The sequence below is a fragment of the Aedes albopictus genome, chromosome 1 (assembly GCF_035046485.1).
Source record: "Aedes albopictus strain Foshan chromosome 1, AalbF5, whole genome shotgun sequence".
Classification (NCBI taxonomy): domain Eukaryota; kingdom Metazoa; phylum Arthropoda; class Insecta; order Diptera; family Culicidae; genus Aedes; species Aedes albopictus.
Genome location: NC_085136.1, coordinates 156,864,016 through 156,878,176, shown reverse-complemented (window position 1 = coordinate 156,878,176; position 14,161 = coordinate 156,864,016). Strand labels below are relative to the sequence as shown.

Genomic DNA, 14,161 nt, shown 5'->3' with positions numbered 1-14,161 from the left:
GTGGCCGACAAGCCCCATTCGATATTGTCGGGCCACACGTGACGGGCGAGTAGTAACGGACGCTATGGAGGTGAGGGTACCAGTGAGGACCGTGGGCTTGTCCCGCTTGCTGGTACCCAATATCCAATGCGTTATTACCTCGATCACGAGCGCGTTGGACGTCGAAATGCCCGTTTTGGAGCGACACTACAGAATCGCCGCACAGTAAACCCCAGCCTGTACTATGAACGATGCCCCAGAATCCGGACACCCAAGCCACCGAAGACCTACATCACGATCTCAAGGAAGTGTGGTAAGTAAACCAAGATCGTCATCATATTCTCTGTCTTCGCATGTATACATTTTGCCAGCACCCAAACGGCCGCAACGAAACCCTCTGTATACCAAACCCCCCCTGTTCCTATACTTAACCTTTGTTTGAACTAGAATAAATAGCTTATAAGTAAATGTAACTGTTATTGTATTTTGTTACCACCACGTGAGAAATGTCTTTGTCCTCCTATGTGTGTCTGCCATTGTTCCGTACCGTATATGGGTTGTGAGTCTTCCTGAGCAGATATCCGCCGACCCTTAGAGGGCATACCTCTGAGCTAGCCGCTTATTACACTCTTGTGCCGCGCATTTCAAAGCACTCCATGTCCTCACTGATAAGGATGCCGATAGGTACCATACCAGTAATGACGCAGAGAGCGTCGTGTGACACGGTACGGTACGCGCTCGCAACCCTCAGGCACATAAGCCTGTAAGTACTTTCCAGCTTCCGTCGGTAGCATTTAGTACTTAGCGCAGTGCCCCACGCCGGGCCGCCATACCTAAGTATGGACGTAGCAACACTAGCCAGAAGCATGCGCTTACTGGCGTATACCGCAGAGCTATTGGACATCATCCGGGACAGTGCCGCAATAGCTGTGGAGGCTCTTTTACAGGCATAGTTGACGTGGCTACCGATGGTAAGCTTATCGTCGATCATCACGCCCAAGTGTTTGACGGAGCGCTTTGACAGGATAGTGCACTCACCTACACTGATCTCCGTCTGCTGCTCCGACTTCCGGTTATTAACAACCGTCACCTCAGTCTTGTGGTGAGCCAGCTCCAGTTTCCTGGACCGCATCCATGCCTCCACAACCTTGATCGAGTGCTCGGTAATCATCTTCACTTCCGGTTATTAACAACCGTCACCTCAGTCTTGTGGTGAGCCAGCTCCAGTTTCCTGGACCGCATCCATGCCTCCACAACCTTGATCGAGTGCTCGGTAATCATCTTCACCTCCTCGATCGTTTCACCGTAGACTTCGAGCATAATGTCGTCGACAAATCCGACAATCTCCACTTCCACTGGGTACTCTAACCTCAACATCTCGTCGTACATGACATTCCATAACACCGGACCAAGGATGGAACCTTGCGGGACTCCTGAGGTTATGTGGAAGTACTTCCGACCCACCTCCGTGTCGTAAACTAGTACTCGATTCTGAAAGTAACTTTCGAGAATCTTGTACGGGTACCCCGGTATCCTCAGACGACTGCAGTCCAGCTGGCGCTATTGAACGCATTCCTTACATCCAGAGCCACTACCGCACAGAAACGAATTCCCCTCCTCTTAGGCTCGGGTGCTTTCTGGGTGGTTTTTGTTACCGACAAGATAGCGTCTATGGTGCACCTCCTCTTCCGGAAGCCGTACTGGTTACTCGAAAGACCATTTTCGCCCTCGGTGAACCTCAACATTCTATTGAGAATGATCTTTTCGAGCACCTTCTCCGCCGTGTCTATCAAGCATATTGGTCTATATGCTTACGGGTCTCCGGGTGGTTTCCCCGCCTTTGGCAATAGTACCAGGCTCTGCCTGTTCCAAGCTTCTGGGAAAACTCCCTCGTCCAGGCATTTCTGCATAGCAGACCTGAACATCTCGGGAGCCACTGCAATAGCTACTTTTAAGGCCAGGTTCGGAACTCCGTCCGGACCTGGGGCCTTACCTACGCTAAGGGACTTTGCTATCCCCGCAAGTTCCTCATCGGTGATCCTCTCCTCATCGCCAGCCCCAGTCCCCGGCTGTCCTACGAAAGGAGGCCAAGGACTAGGATCATGACGCGGAAATAGCCCCTCGATGAACATACACAGTTTGTTTCAGACATTTTCAACAAATCTCCGGGTGGCTCGTGCAAGGTCAGTTGGCAACTGACCAGCCCACCTTGAACTTTCTTAATCTAATGGGCTTTTGAGCGTCCGTCACAGTTAAGTAGCTGTACCAAGGTCACCTGAGTCCCTGCCGGGCCCTTCCGTAGCCTAACGGCTGCGTTGGCCACCTGCACTTCGCCGCAGTGCCGTGACGAGCTCTTCCGCGTTAATGATCTCGTCCAAGGTTTTAACTTTCAGAGTTGCCTCCGCTCTAAGAGCCTTCACCTCAAGGACCTCTTCCGTCAGACATTTGTAGATCGCGCCCTTGCGTTCTTTATCGCGCTTGAGCTTGAGGATCATTTCACCCGTTCGAGTACGTCTAATACTGCGCACGTTGGCTCCCAGATCCCGATAAAGTTGTGAAGTCAGCTGTTCGTATATATCTACATAGTTTTGAATCGCAAATGATTAAATTTATCGATCGTTACTGAGGTTGATTCCACACAGGGATAGAAGTAGCTGCGATGGAATCTAGGGATCTCAATGTATTCCTTCAGGTATTCCTTTAAAACCCAGACTTCCATTAACATCTACCATTCCGAAACCGAGTAGGATATTGAGTATTAGACAATCCCTAATTTGATTGTCTGATGCTAATATTATTCATGCCATCCCACTTTCCAATGATTGCATATCGTGTGTTTATTTATTCAAATACTGAATGAGATAATATTTATCAAGTTACCTCAGCTGATAACGGCAGATGAACCTATCAAAATTAGTCTAAAAGTATCTGTTATCTCAATGATTGCACTCCGTTTCCAAAATATAAATATCTGAACGATCAACATAAGTTTGAGTATTTTATTCTCAGCCATCATGGCTACAAGACGCCACAAGTTATCGAATATCTTAGCAGTTTTATTACTGTTGAGCGGGGTAGTCGCTGTTGATCATAGTGTATTTAAAACATGCAGTCAAAGTGGATTTTGTCGGTTTGTGTATTTGTGAATGTGATCTAGCATAAGTTATTTGAACAAAGTAATTTCTACCATTTTAGGCGAAACCGTCAGTTCGAGTCTCAGGAGAGCGCTTTCGTATTGGACAACAACTCTATCAAAATTCGGAACAATGTAGTAATCATGAATCTGCAAGATACCGCAAACAATCACTGGTATACGCTGGGCTTGAGTTCGGTTCATGAGAATATTTTTCGTTTTGAAATCGACGAGAAGTACCCACTTAGAGAGCGTTATCGCGTGACTGATGCTATGGTAAATGATTTAAAGGCCCGTAATGTTTTGATTGAAAGTTCAAAATCCGACATTACAATTCGAGATGGCAGTAAAAGGGCAGCGATTCAAGTAGATCCATTCAGGATTGATTTCTACGACCAGGATAAACTGGTGGTTTCCGCCAATGCCAAAGGTATGCTGAAGTTTGAACATTCTAGGCCTAAACCTTCGAATCCTGTGGAAGGTGAATGGGAGGAGGAATTCAACGGTTTCGTTGATAGTAAACCCAGAGGTCCAGAATCTGTGGGAATAGATTTCACGTTTCACAATGCTGAAGTAATGTTCGGAATTCCAGAGCATGCAGATGATTTTGTGCTTAAAGAAACAATCCGTGAGGAAAGCGATCCCTATCGTTTATATAATTTGGATGTGTTTGAATACGAAGTAGATAGTAAGATGGCACTATATGGGGCGATTCCTGTGGTGTATGGTCATGGACCTGCTGGAACGTCCGGAGTATACTGGCAAAACTCTGCCGAAACGTGGATTGACGTTTCCTACGTGGACGACTCATTTGTCAATATTTTCTCAGAAAGTGGCATTCTCGACGCTTTCGTGATGTTGGGTCCTTCGCCGATTGAAACATTCAAACAATATTCCTTCCTCACAGGAACAGCACCGCTGCCACAGATGTATGCTCTTGGTTACCATCAAAGCCGTTGGAACTATGACAATGAATCAGATGTTGCCTTAATTGATCAGAAGTTTGAAGAGTACAACATTCCACTGGATTGTGTTTGGCTGGACATTGAGTACACCGATGGAAAACGTTACTTCACGTGGGACTTGATAAACTTCCCTTACCCTTTGGAGATGATAAGCAATCTGACATTGAACGGACGCCATCTGACTTTGATAATTGATCCACATGTTAAGGTAGATGAAGATTACTTTTTCCACCAAGATTGCACTTCAGAAGACTATTACGTAAAGAGCAAAAATGGTGAAGATTACAAAGGTGATTGCTGGCCAGGGCTGTCAAGTTACACGGATTTCTTGAACCCTGAAGCCCGCAAATACTACGGTGATCAGTATCTTCTGAATAATTTCAAGTTATCAACGCGCGAAGTAGGTATATGGAACGATATGAATGAGCCATCGGTGTTCAACAGTGTAGAAGTCACTATGCCAAAAGATAACTTACATTACGGTGGGTGGGAACACAGAGATTTGCATAACATATTTGGATTCTATTATACTATGGCAACTTATGATGGACTCACGCAAAGAAACGAAGGGCTCTACAGGCCATTTGTTTTAACGAGATCGTTTTTTGCTGGATCCCAGAGATATGCCGCAGTTTGGACTGGAGATAACACAGCTTCGTGGGACCACCTGCGTGCATCGATTAAGATGTGCTTATCGTTATCAGTGTCCGGAATAAGTTTCGTTGGAGCAGACGTTGGAGGATTTTTTGAACATCCCAGCGGTGAACTGATATCTCGTTGGTATCAGTTGGCTGCATTCCAGCCATTCTATCGTGGTCATGCTCATATGGATACACCTCGTCGAGAACCATGGATGTGGCCTGAAGACGTACAGGAGGCAACAAGAGATGCCATTCAAACACGCTACCGATTGTTACCATTCTGGTATACCTCATTTTATGAACACGAGCGCGATGGAGCTCCGATAATGCGTCCGATGCTTGCTCAGTATCCAAATGATCCTCTCACTTTCAGAATTGAAAGTCAATATCTGCTTGGAGATCAACTACTAGTAGCACCCGTACTCTACCCCAACCAGGAAACTGTAACTGTCTATTTTCCAAGAAAACAAGACGGAACGTCTGACGTTTGGTATGACATTGATAACAATCAGATGTTCGACCATGCCGGGTTCGTGGCAGTTCCTGTTGATGAACTCAAGATTCCAGTATTTCAACCAGGGGGAACAGTTGTCCCAACCAGAAGAATCGTCCGAAAATCAAGCATGCTGATGAGAGATGATCCTTATACGTTGCAAGTTGCCCTAGAACGCAATGGTAGTGCACGAGGTACATTGTATGTCGACGATGAGGAGAGTATGGCGTATCGTCATGGCAGTTATAAGTACACCGAATACATTTTCAGAAACAACAAACTTATGTCTAGGTTTGTATATAGTGCATCAATATTTTTCTTCGACATGAAATGTTTGCATAATTATATATTTCAGAAACATTGATGCAACAGCGGTTTATAAAACCGACGTTACGATTGAAGCTGTTATCATAGTTGGGCTTACAGATGGAATATCATCTGCGAAGGTACACTCTCAGCATCGGAATGTTCGTATGTTCGATGTTGAGCCCACTGGAAACGTTCTGGCCTTGGATAATCTGCATCTTGAAATTGATGGTGATTGGTGGATCGAGTTTTCTTAGACTGTCAGATAGGCAAATGTTTATAATAATCTAGACCTAAAATATATCATAATCTATTCGTGTTTATTTTTTGTATCATGTGCTCTTTGAAGTCAGTTCGTAATCTTTCAACAGTAGGTTGTTGGCCTAAGGCCCTATCCACCAATTCAAAGAATCTCTCTACCTGGTGCGTATTGATTACGATATTGTCGTCGCGGTTGAAACCCAAAGTTTCCCGTGACGTGAAACCTAACGTTGGACGTAGTGCACTGGGCAGCGGATCTGGACCTCTATCCAGCGCACTTTGCCCGACGTACGTCCGACACACGGTTTTGAAGAAAAAAATATTTTCGCGTGTCAAAATTTCGATTTTCAACTGCACGAACAATAAAGCCACAGACAAACAGACGTAACACTTGCGCTATTCTCATCGCCCATGCTTGTAACGACCATTTTAAATCTTCATTGTTGTGACTTTCACAACCAGAGGCGCTCGCATTGTTTTTCTTTGTGTTTGACGTCTCACACAGGTGCCTTCTGTTGACGATATTGCACAACGCAGTATTTCGTGAACCATTTCCATGGGTGTGAAATGGGTGATGGATTTTCACGAAAATTATTGTAGGTGTTACGTCTGTGTCTTGATCATGTCAAGAATGCGCACTGGGCTGAATGCGCACTAAAAACCAAGGCTTACTTTTATTGGCGTTTTGGACATTTTTGTGTCTGACAATTTGTTTGAAGCTTGAAAATAACTTACCCATTAACGCCCAGTGATCTATTTATAGATGAGATGCCTCGAACGCCCAGTGATTTATTTATAGATCAGTAACTTTTGCGATAACTGCGGAGAAATGAAGCATTTTGGAAGACTGGTGTCTTCAGCAAAGTTGTTGAGGAGATCAAGGACTCTCCGATAGTACGTAATTTAGTACGTGCTCCAGTAGGTGGCACTAGTGATAATGAAACATTGTGCTTTGATAGGTGCTGCATCAACAGCCATTGCCAATACCGTCGCCCTCGTATCTTGAGAATCCAACAACATATAAAGTTTTTGTCTTCAGCAAAGTTGATCAGGACTCGCGCAGACGCCAAATATTTGACCACTTTTGACAGATAAAGTTTGGCAGGTTGTTTGGCTCTGTTTGTCCCTATTCGTTTTTCGAAAGTGACAAATATTTTTGTTTGCCAGGTACACCTTGGTCAAAATTTAACTGTCAAAAGTGGTCAAATATTAGGCATTGGTCAAAGAGTGTCATACTAGCTGAACGCTGATGGAAGAGTGAACGGTCGTCGGTCGTCAGTGACAAGCAGGGCGCGGAGGCTGAAACATGCCGCATTTCGTCGTTCCCGCGTTTTCGTATTTTTCTTTGTGTTTTCGTTCGTACTTGAGTGGAACGCTGATGGAAGAGCGTCGTCGGTCGTCAGTGACAAGCAGGGCGCGGAGGCTGAAACATGCCGCATTTCGTCGTATTTATCCTGCGTTTTCGTATTTTTCTTTGTGTTTTCGTTCGTACTTGAGTGGAACGCTGATGGAAGAGTGAACGGTCGACGGTCGTCAGTCACAAGCAGGGCGCGGAGGCTGAAACATGCCGCATTTCGTCGTTCCCGCGTTTTCGTATTTTTCTTTGTATTTTTAGTTCGTACTTTGTGTAAACGATCGACGGTGGCTCGGTGGCAAGAGACCTCATTGCCCGCGTCGTGGTGCTCGTGTCGTTATTCCGAGTACGGAAATGCTAGTATCCAAGAGATTGTTTTTCAGTGCGTCGGGTATTCTCGCTTATGTATTTTTTTTTCGGATTCTTCGATGGACGACGTGCACATTTAATATGGTTTGGACCGTTTGCATGCTGAGACCAAAGCCAAACATAGAAAACCAGCTGGTCAGGATTACCCGGTGAGTTCGTTCCTTATTATTACTTTTTATATTTGAACATAACATATATGGGGATTTCGGAGGGGTAGCCTAAGGAAGTTAAATGAACTGGTTTCCGGGCAAATGTTCGTGGGGTGGCCAGACTTTGTCACGAGATAATATCATGTTGTTTTCCAAAGGTCTCCAGTGAATTTAGCTTACCCTGCTACAACAAACCATCAGGTAAATCATTCCGTTCCGGTATGACACTGCAGCCATAGGTAATCCTTGCGCTGATGGTGGGTGCACAATCATCATCATCATCATCATCATCATCATCAGCAAAGTTGACCAGGACATCAAAAGCTATCCGATAGTGAACTAGTTGGTTCTAGGTTTATTCGTTAGGTGGCGCTAGTGAGACCTAAAAAATTTAAACCTCTGTATCTCAAGAATCCGACTACATAGAAGAATTTCGTCTTCGGCAAGGTTGATCAGGACATCAATAGCTATCCGATAGTGAACTAGTTGGTTCTGGATTTATCTGTTAAGTGGCGCTAGTGAGTCCCAAAAAATTAAACATCTGTATCTCAAGAGTTAGGGAACGTTACAAACAGAAGCGGAAACAGCAGACCCGCCTCTTTCGGGAGAAAAAGCGCCGCCTGGAAGAAGCGGAGTGTGAAGAAATGGAACTGCTGTGCCGTTCCCAAGAAACACGGAAGTTCTATCAGAAGCTCAACGCATCCCGCAACGGCTTCGTGCCGCGAGCCGAAATATGCAGGGATAAAGACGGAGGCCTCTTGACGGACGGACGTGAGGTGATCGAAAGGTGGAAGCAGCACTTCGATCAGCACCTGAACGGCGTGGAGAACGTAGGCACGGGAGCCCACGGCAACGGAAGGAACAACGACGCCAGTGCAGCGGAGGACGGAAATGAATCAACTCCCACGCTGAGGGAAGTTAAGGATGCCATTCACCAGCTCAAAACCAACAAAGCAGCTGGTAAGGATGGTATCGCAGCTGAACTCATCAAGATGGGCCCAGAAAAGTTGGCCACCTGTCTGCATCGGCTGATAGTCAGGATCTGGGAAACCGAACAGCTACCGGAGGAGTGGAAGGAAAGGGTAATCTGCCCCATTCACAAGAAAGGCGACCATTTGGAATGTGAGAACTTCAGGGCGATCACTATTTTGAATGCTGCCTACAAAGTGCTATCCCAGATCATCTTCCGTCGTCTGTCACCTAAAACAAATGAGTTCGTGGGAAGTTATCAAGCCGGCTTCATCGACGGCCGGTCGACAACGGACCAGATCTTTACCGTACGGCAAATCCTCCAGAAATGCCGTGAATACCAGGTCCCAACGCACCACCTGTTCATCGACTTCAAAGCGGCATACGATAGTATCGACCGCGCAGAGCTATGGAGAATCATGGACGAAAACGGCTTTCCTGGGAAGCTGACTAGACTGATTAAAGCAACGATGGACGGTGTGCAAAACTGCGTAAGGGTTTCGGGTGAACTATCCAGTTCATTCGTTTCTCGCCGGGGACTGCGACAAGGTGACGGACTCTCATGTCTACTCTTCAACATCGCGCTGGAAGGTGTGATGCGACGAGCCGGGCTCAACAGCCGGGGAACGATTTTCACAAAATCCGGTCAATTTGTGTGCTTCGCGGACGACATGGACATTATCGCTAGAACATTTAGAACGGTGGCAGAACTGTACACCCGCCTGAAACGCGAAGCAGCAAAGGTCGGACTGGTGGTGAATGCCTCAAAAACAAAGTACATGCTAGTAGGCGGAACCGAAAACGACCGGATCCGTCTGGGTAGTAATGTTACGATAGTCGGGGATACTTTCGAGGTGGTGGAGGAATTCGTCTACCTCGGATCCTTACTGACGGCTGACAACAACGTGAGCCGTGAAATTCGGAGGCGCATCATCAGCGGAAGTCGGGCCTACTACGGGCTCCAGAAGAAACTGCGGTCGAAAAAGATTCACCCACGCACCAAATGCACCATGTACAAAACGCTAATAAGACCGGTGATCCTCTACGGGCACGAGACATGGACCATGCTCGAGGAGGACCTACAAGCACTCGGAGTTTTCGAGCGACGCGTGCTAAGGACGATCTTCGGCGGTGTGCAGGAGAACGGTGTGTGGCGGAGAAGGATGAACCACGAGCTCGCTGCACTTTACGGTGAACCCAGCATCCAGAAGGTGGCCAAAGCCGGAAGGATACGTTGGGCAGGGCATGTTGCAAGAATGCCGGACAACAACCCTGCAAAGCTGGTGTTTGCAACGGATCCGGTTGGCACAAGAAGGCGTGGAGCGCAGAGAGCACGATGGGCGGACCAGGTGGAGCGTGACTTGGCGAGCATTGGGCGCGACCGAGGATGGAGAGCGGCAGCCACAAACCGAGTATTGTGGCGTACTATTGTTGATTCCCAAGTAACCACGAAGCCGTATATAAGTGCATCAATTTTGCTTTATATTGATAATTAAAATTATGTATATAATGCTGCATTACTTTATACACCTCATTGAAGCAATAATAAAGTCGAAAAGGGCCCCACTAAAATCAAATTAGTGCCACATATTGCAGCATGCTGACAGCCATTGCTAAAGTAATATAAATGCATGTGCTGTACATTAGCATTCCGCATGCTTGATACGTGCAACACGAAAAACCAAAACAAAAATCTATTTTTAGCACCGTTTCGTTATCGACGGTACTGATGCCCCCACACATGAATGTTTTAACCATTATTTTTTTGTCGTCGGGTCGGGAGTCGAACCAGAAGTGTTGAAGACCGCTAGATGAGTTCCATACGCGCTGGCGCCTTGGACCGTTTCTGCTGCAATGATAACAACAGATATTTGATTCACTAAAAGGAACCTGTTCTTCTGTCCAAATCATTGTAGTAGAGGGTAAAACGACTATGTCATATGTAATAGAATACAGTAAATTATCTCATTCCGATAAATTACTGATAAATACATAATACATTTTAGAAGATATTTAGTCAACATAAGAAAATTAAAACCTCGATTAAAACACCCTTCGCACACTGCTCATATGCTTATTGTGATTTCCATCGTTATTGGCATGTGATAGCAGGTTTTGCTGTCGTCGATCGGTGGCTCAAACGGGGAATCAGTTGGTCGGTAGTCGAACCAGAAATGTTGAAGACCGCTAGAGTTGACCGTAAAGTTGTTCAATCTTCTTGATTTCATTTGTTTACCATTAGAGTCAAGCTTTTATAATTGTATTGTTAGAGCAAACTTTGCTAGTTTGTATATTGCATTTATTCAGTTTTTGCAGTGTTGAATTATTGAATTATCTTATATCACCTTTTAATAAACCCGAATGTAAAGAAAAATGCAATGCATCGTCACACTGATAATGCCAATCTAAAGGATTATTGCATGACAAGTGTGGAATTACTGCATTTCGCATTGCAAAGGTTGATATTCAGTCTAATTCGTGCAATGTTATAATGCTTGTGGTTACTTGGGTTATGTCTTATCTTAATGATGTTGAACAAATAAATGTATGTATGTATGTATGTATGTATCTCAAGAGTCCGACTATATAGAAGAATTTCGTCTTCGGCAAGGTTGATCAGGACATCAATAGCTATCCGACAGTGAATTATTGTTGTAGGTTTGTCCGCTCGGTGGCGCAAGTGGGCTCTAAAAATTCTGAATTTCTATATCTTGAGAATCAGACTGCATAGAAGAATTTCAGGATTTCGTCTTCGACAAGGTCGATCAGGACATCAAGAGCTAACCGATACTGAACTAGTTGGTTGTAGGATTATCCACTAGGTGGCGCTAGCGAGTCATAGACATTCTTAACTTCTGTTTCTCAACAACCAGACTGCATAGAATTTTTGTCTTCGGCAAAGTTGATCAGGACATCAAGAGCTATCCGATACTGAACTAGTTAGTTGTAGGTTTATCCGCTAGGTGACGTTAGTGAGTCCTAGAAAAATTAAACCTCTGTATCTCGCGAATCCAGACTTCAAAGCGGCATACGACAGTATCGACCGCGCAGAGCTATGGAGAATCATGGACGAAAACGGCTTTCCTGGGAAGCTGACTAGACTGATTAAAGCAACGATGGACGGTGTGTAAAACTGCGTAAGGGTTTCGGGTGAACTATCCAGTTCATTCGAATCTCGCCGGGGACTGCGACAAGTTGACGGACTCTCATGCCTACTCTTCAACATCGCTCTGGAAGGTGAGATGCGACGAGCCGGGCTCAACAGCCGGGGCACGATTTTCAGAAAATCCGGTCAATTTGTGTGCTTTGCGGACGACATGGACATTATCGCTAGAACATTTGAACCGGTGGCAGAGCTGTACACCCGCCTGAAACGCGAAGCAGCAAAGGTCGGGCTGGTGGTGAATGCCTCAAAAACAAAGTACATTCTGGTAGGCGGAGCCGAACACGACCGGATCCGTCTGGGTAGTAATGTTACGATAGACGGGGATACTTTCAGGTGGTGGAGGAATTCGTCTACCTCGGATCCTTACTGACGGATGACAACAACGTGAGCCGTGAAATTCGGAGGCGCATCATCAGCGGAAGTCGGGCCTACTACGGGCTCCAGAAGAAACTGCGGTCGAAAAAGATTCACCCACGCACCAAATGCACCATGTACAAAACGCTAATAAGACCGGTGATCCTCTACGGGCACGAGACATGGACCATGCTCGAGGAGGACCTACAAGCACTCGGAGTTTTCGAGCGACGCGTGCTAAGAACGATCTTTGGCGGTGTGCAGGAGAACGGTGTGTGGCGGAGAAGGATGAACCACGAGCTCGCTGCACTTTACGGTGAACCCGCCGGAAGGATACGGTGGGCAGGGCATGTTCCAAGAATGCCGGACAACAACCCTGCAAAGCTGGTGTTTGCAACTGATCCGGTTGGCACAAGAAGGCGTGGAGCGCAGAGAGCACAATGGGCGGACCAGGTGGAGCGTGACTTGGCGAGCATTGGGCGTGACCGAGGATAGAGAGCAGCAGCCACAAACCGAGTATTGTGGCGTACTATTGTTGATTATGTCTTATCTTAATGATGTTGAACAAATAAATGTATGTATGTATGAATGTATGTATCTCGAGAATCCGACCACATAGAAAAATTTCGTCTTTGGCAAGGATGATCAGGACATCAACAGCTATCCAACAGAGAACTAGTGGATTGTAGATTTGTCCGCTAGGTGGCGCAAGTGGGCTCTAAAAATTCTGAACTTTTGTATCTCGAGAATCAGACTACATAGAAGAATTTCGTCTTCGTCAAGGTTGATCAGGACATCAATAGCTATCCGATAGTGAACTAGTTGGTTCTGGGTTTATCTGTTAGGGGGCGCTAGTGAGTCCTAAAAAAATTAAACCTCTGTATCTCGAGAATCCGACTACATAGAAAAATTCTGTCATCGACAAGGTTGATCAGCACATCAAGAGATGTCCGATAGCAGGGTCGTGCAATTTCGAAAGGAAAACATGACGTACGACGACTGTAGCAAATCGTTTCCCATGCGAACGGACTGCTGTGATGCTTCATCTCTCACCCAGCAACAAACTCGTTCGTTGCTGCTACAGAAACAAGTGTGTATGAAACATGGGATGATACACTTGGATTTTCGTTTCATTTATGAGTCATTGAAATACTTCAACATGCTAAAAACACAGAGAACAGACATCCCAGGCTAGAACAAATTGCATTCGGAAATTTGTGTAAGGATTTGAATCTTTACTTGAGTAAGGTTGCAAACCAATACACGATGACAACACTAACGCCACCAAACACCAGATTGCCACAGTCAGTGGTGAATTGAAACATTTCAAGTGGTGAATTAAATTAGTATGGGAAATTAACCGATTGCAGCGCCACGCTATTGCCACTTGTGTTGCCGATTTCAAATGGCCGTTAAATTCCTTACACAGATTTGAAACTGGACTTGGATGTCTGTTCTCTGTGCTAAAAACACTATTTAAACCACATTTTTAAATAGTGGTGCACGCCAATAGAATGATAATTATGTTTTATGAAAGAGGATAACAAATTCGACCACTTAAATCCAATTAACCGGCGCCCGTAACCATTGAGAGACTAGCGCCACAGACAAACAGACGTAACACCTTGAACGATTTTCTTAGAAATCCATCGCCCAGTTCACACTACCATCACCTGGTGGAAAAGTTGCACGAATCACTGTGTTGTGCAATATCGTCAACAGAAGGCGCTAGTGTGAAACGTCAAACGCGTAGAAGAACGATGCGCGCGCCTCTGGTTGTGAAAGCCACAACTATGAACATTTAAAATGTTCGTTAAAAGCGTGGTCGATGGAAATTTCGCAAGTGTTACGTCTGTTTGTCTGTGGTTTTTCTATACGTTTCACGTTTCACACTAGCGCCTTCTGTTGACAATATTGCACAACACAGTGATTCGTGCAACTTTTCCACCAGGTGATGGTAGTGTGAACTGGGCGATGGATTTCTTTGAAAATCGTTCAAGGTGTTACGTCTGTTTGTCTGTG

General features: G+C 45.5%; 1 protein-coding gene across 1 annotated transcript; it reads left to right on the top strand.

The window, feature by feature from the left end:
- Positions 1 to 2,957: 2,957 nt before the first annotated feature.
- LOC115260715 (neutral alpha-glucosidase AB) lies at positions 2,958 to 5,832 on the top strand. The gene is made up of 3 exons (XM_029861939.2): positions 2,958 to 3,109; positions 3,175 to 5,502; positions 5,567 to 5,832. The coding sequence occupies exons 1-3, from the start codon at positions 2,994 to 2,996 to the stop codon at positions 5,772 to 5,774; spliced, it is 2,652 nt and encodes an 883-aa protein (XP_029717799.2). The 5' UTR covers positions 2,958 to 2,993; the 3' UTR covers positions 5,775 to 5,832.
- Positions 5,833 to 14,161: the final 8,329 nt, after the last annotated feature.

Excerpts from the sequence above, each read along its gene's own strand:
- LOC115260715 (XM_029861939.2), top strand. The coding sequence starts at position 2,994 with ATGGCTACAAGACGCCACAAGTTATCGAATATCTTAGCAGTTTTATTA. Across the intron at positions 3,110-3,174 it reads AGTCAAAGTGGATTTTGTCG|GCGAAACCGTCAGTTCGAGT; the intron begins GTTTGTGTATTT and ends CTACCATTTTAG. Across the intron at positions 5,503-5,566 it reads AACAACAAACTTATGTCTAG|AAACATTGATGCAACAGCGG; the intron begins GTTTGTATATAG and ends TATATATTTCAG.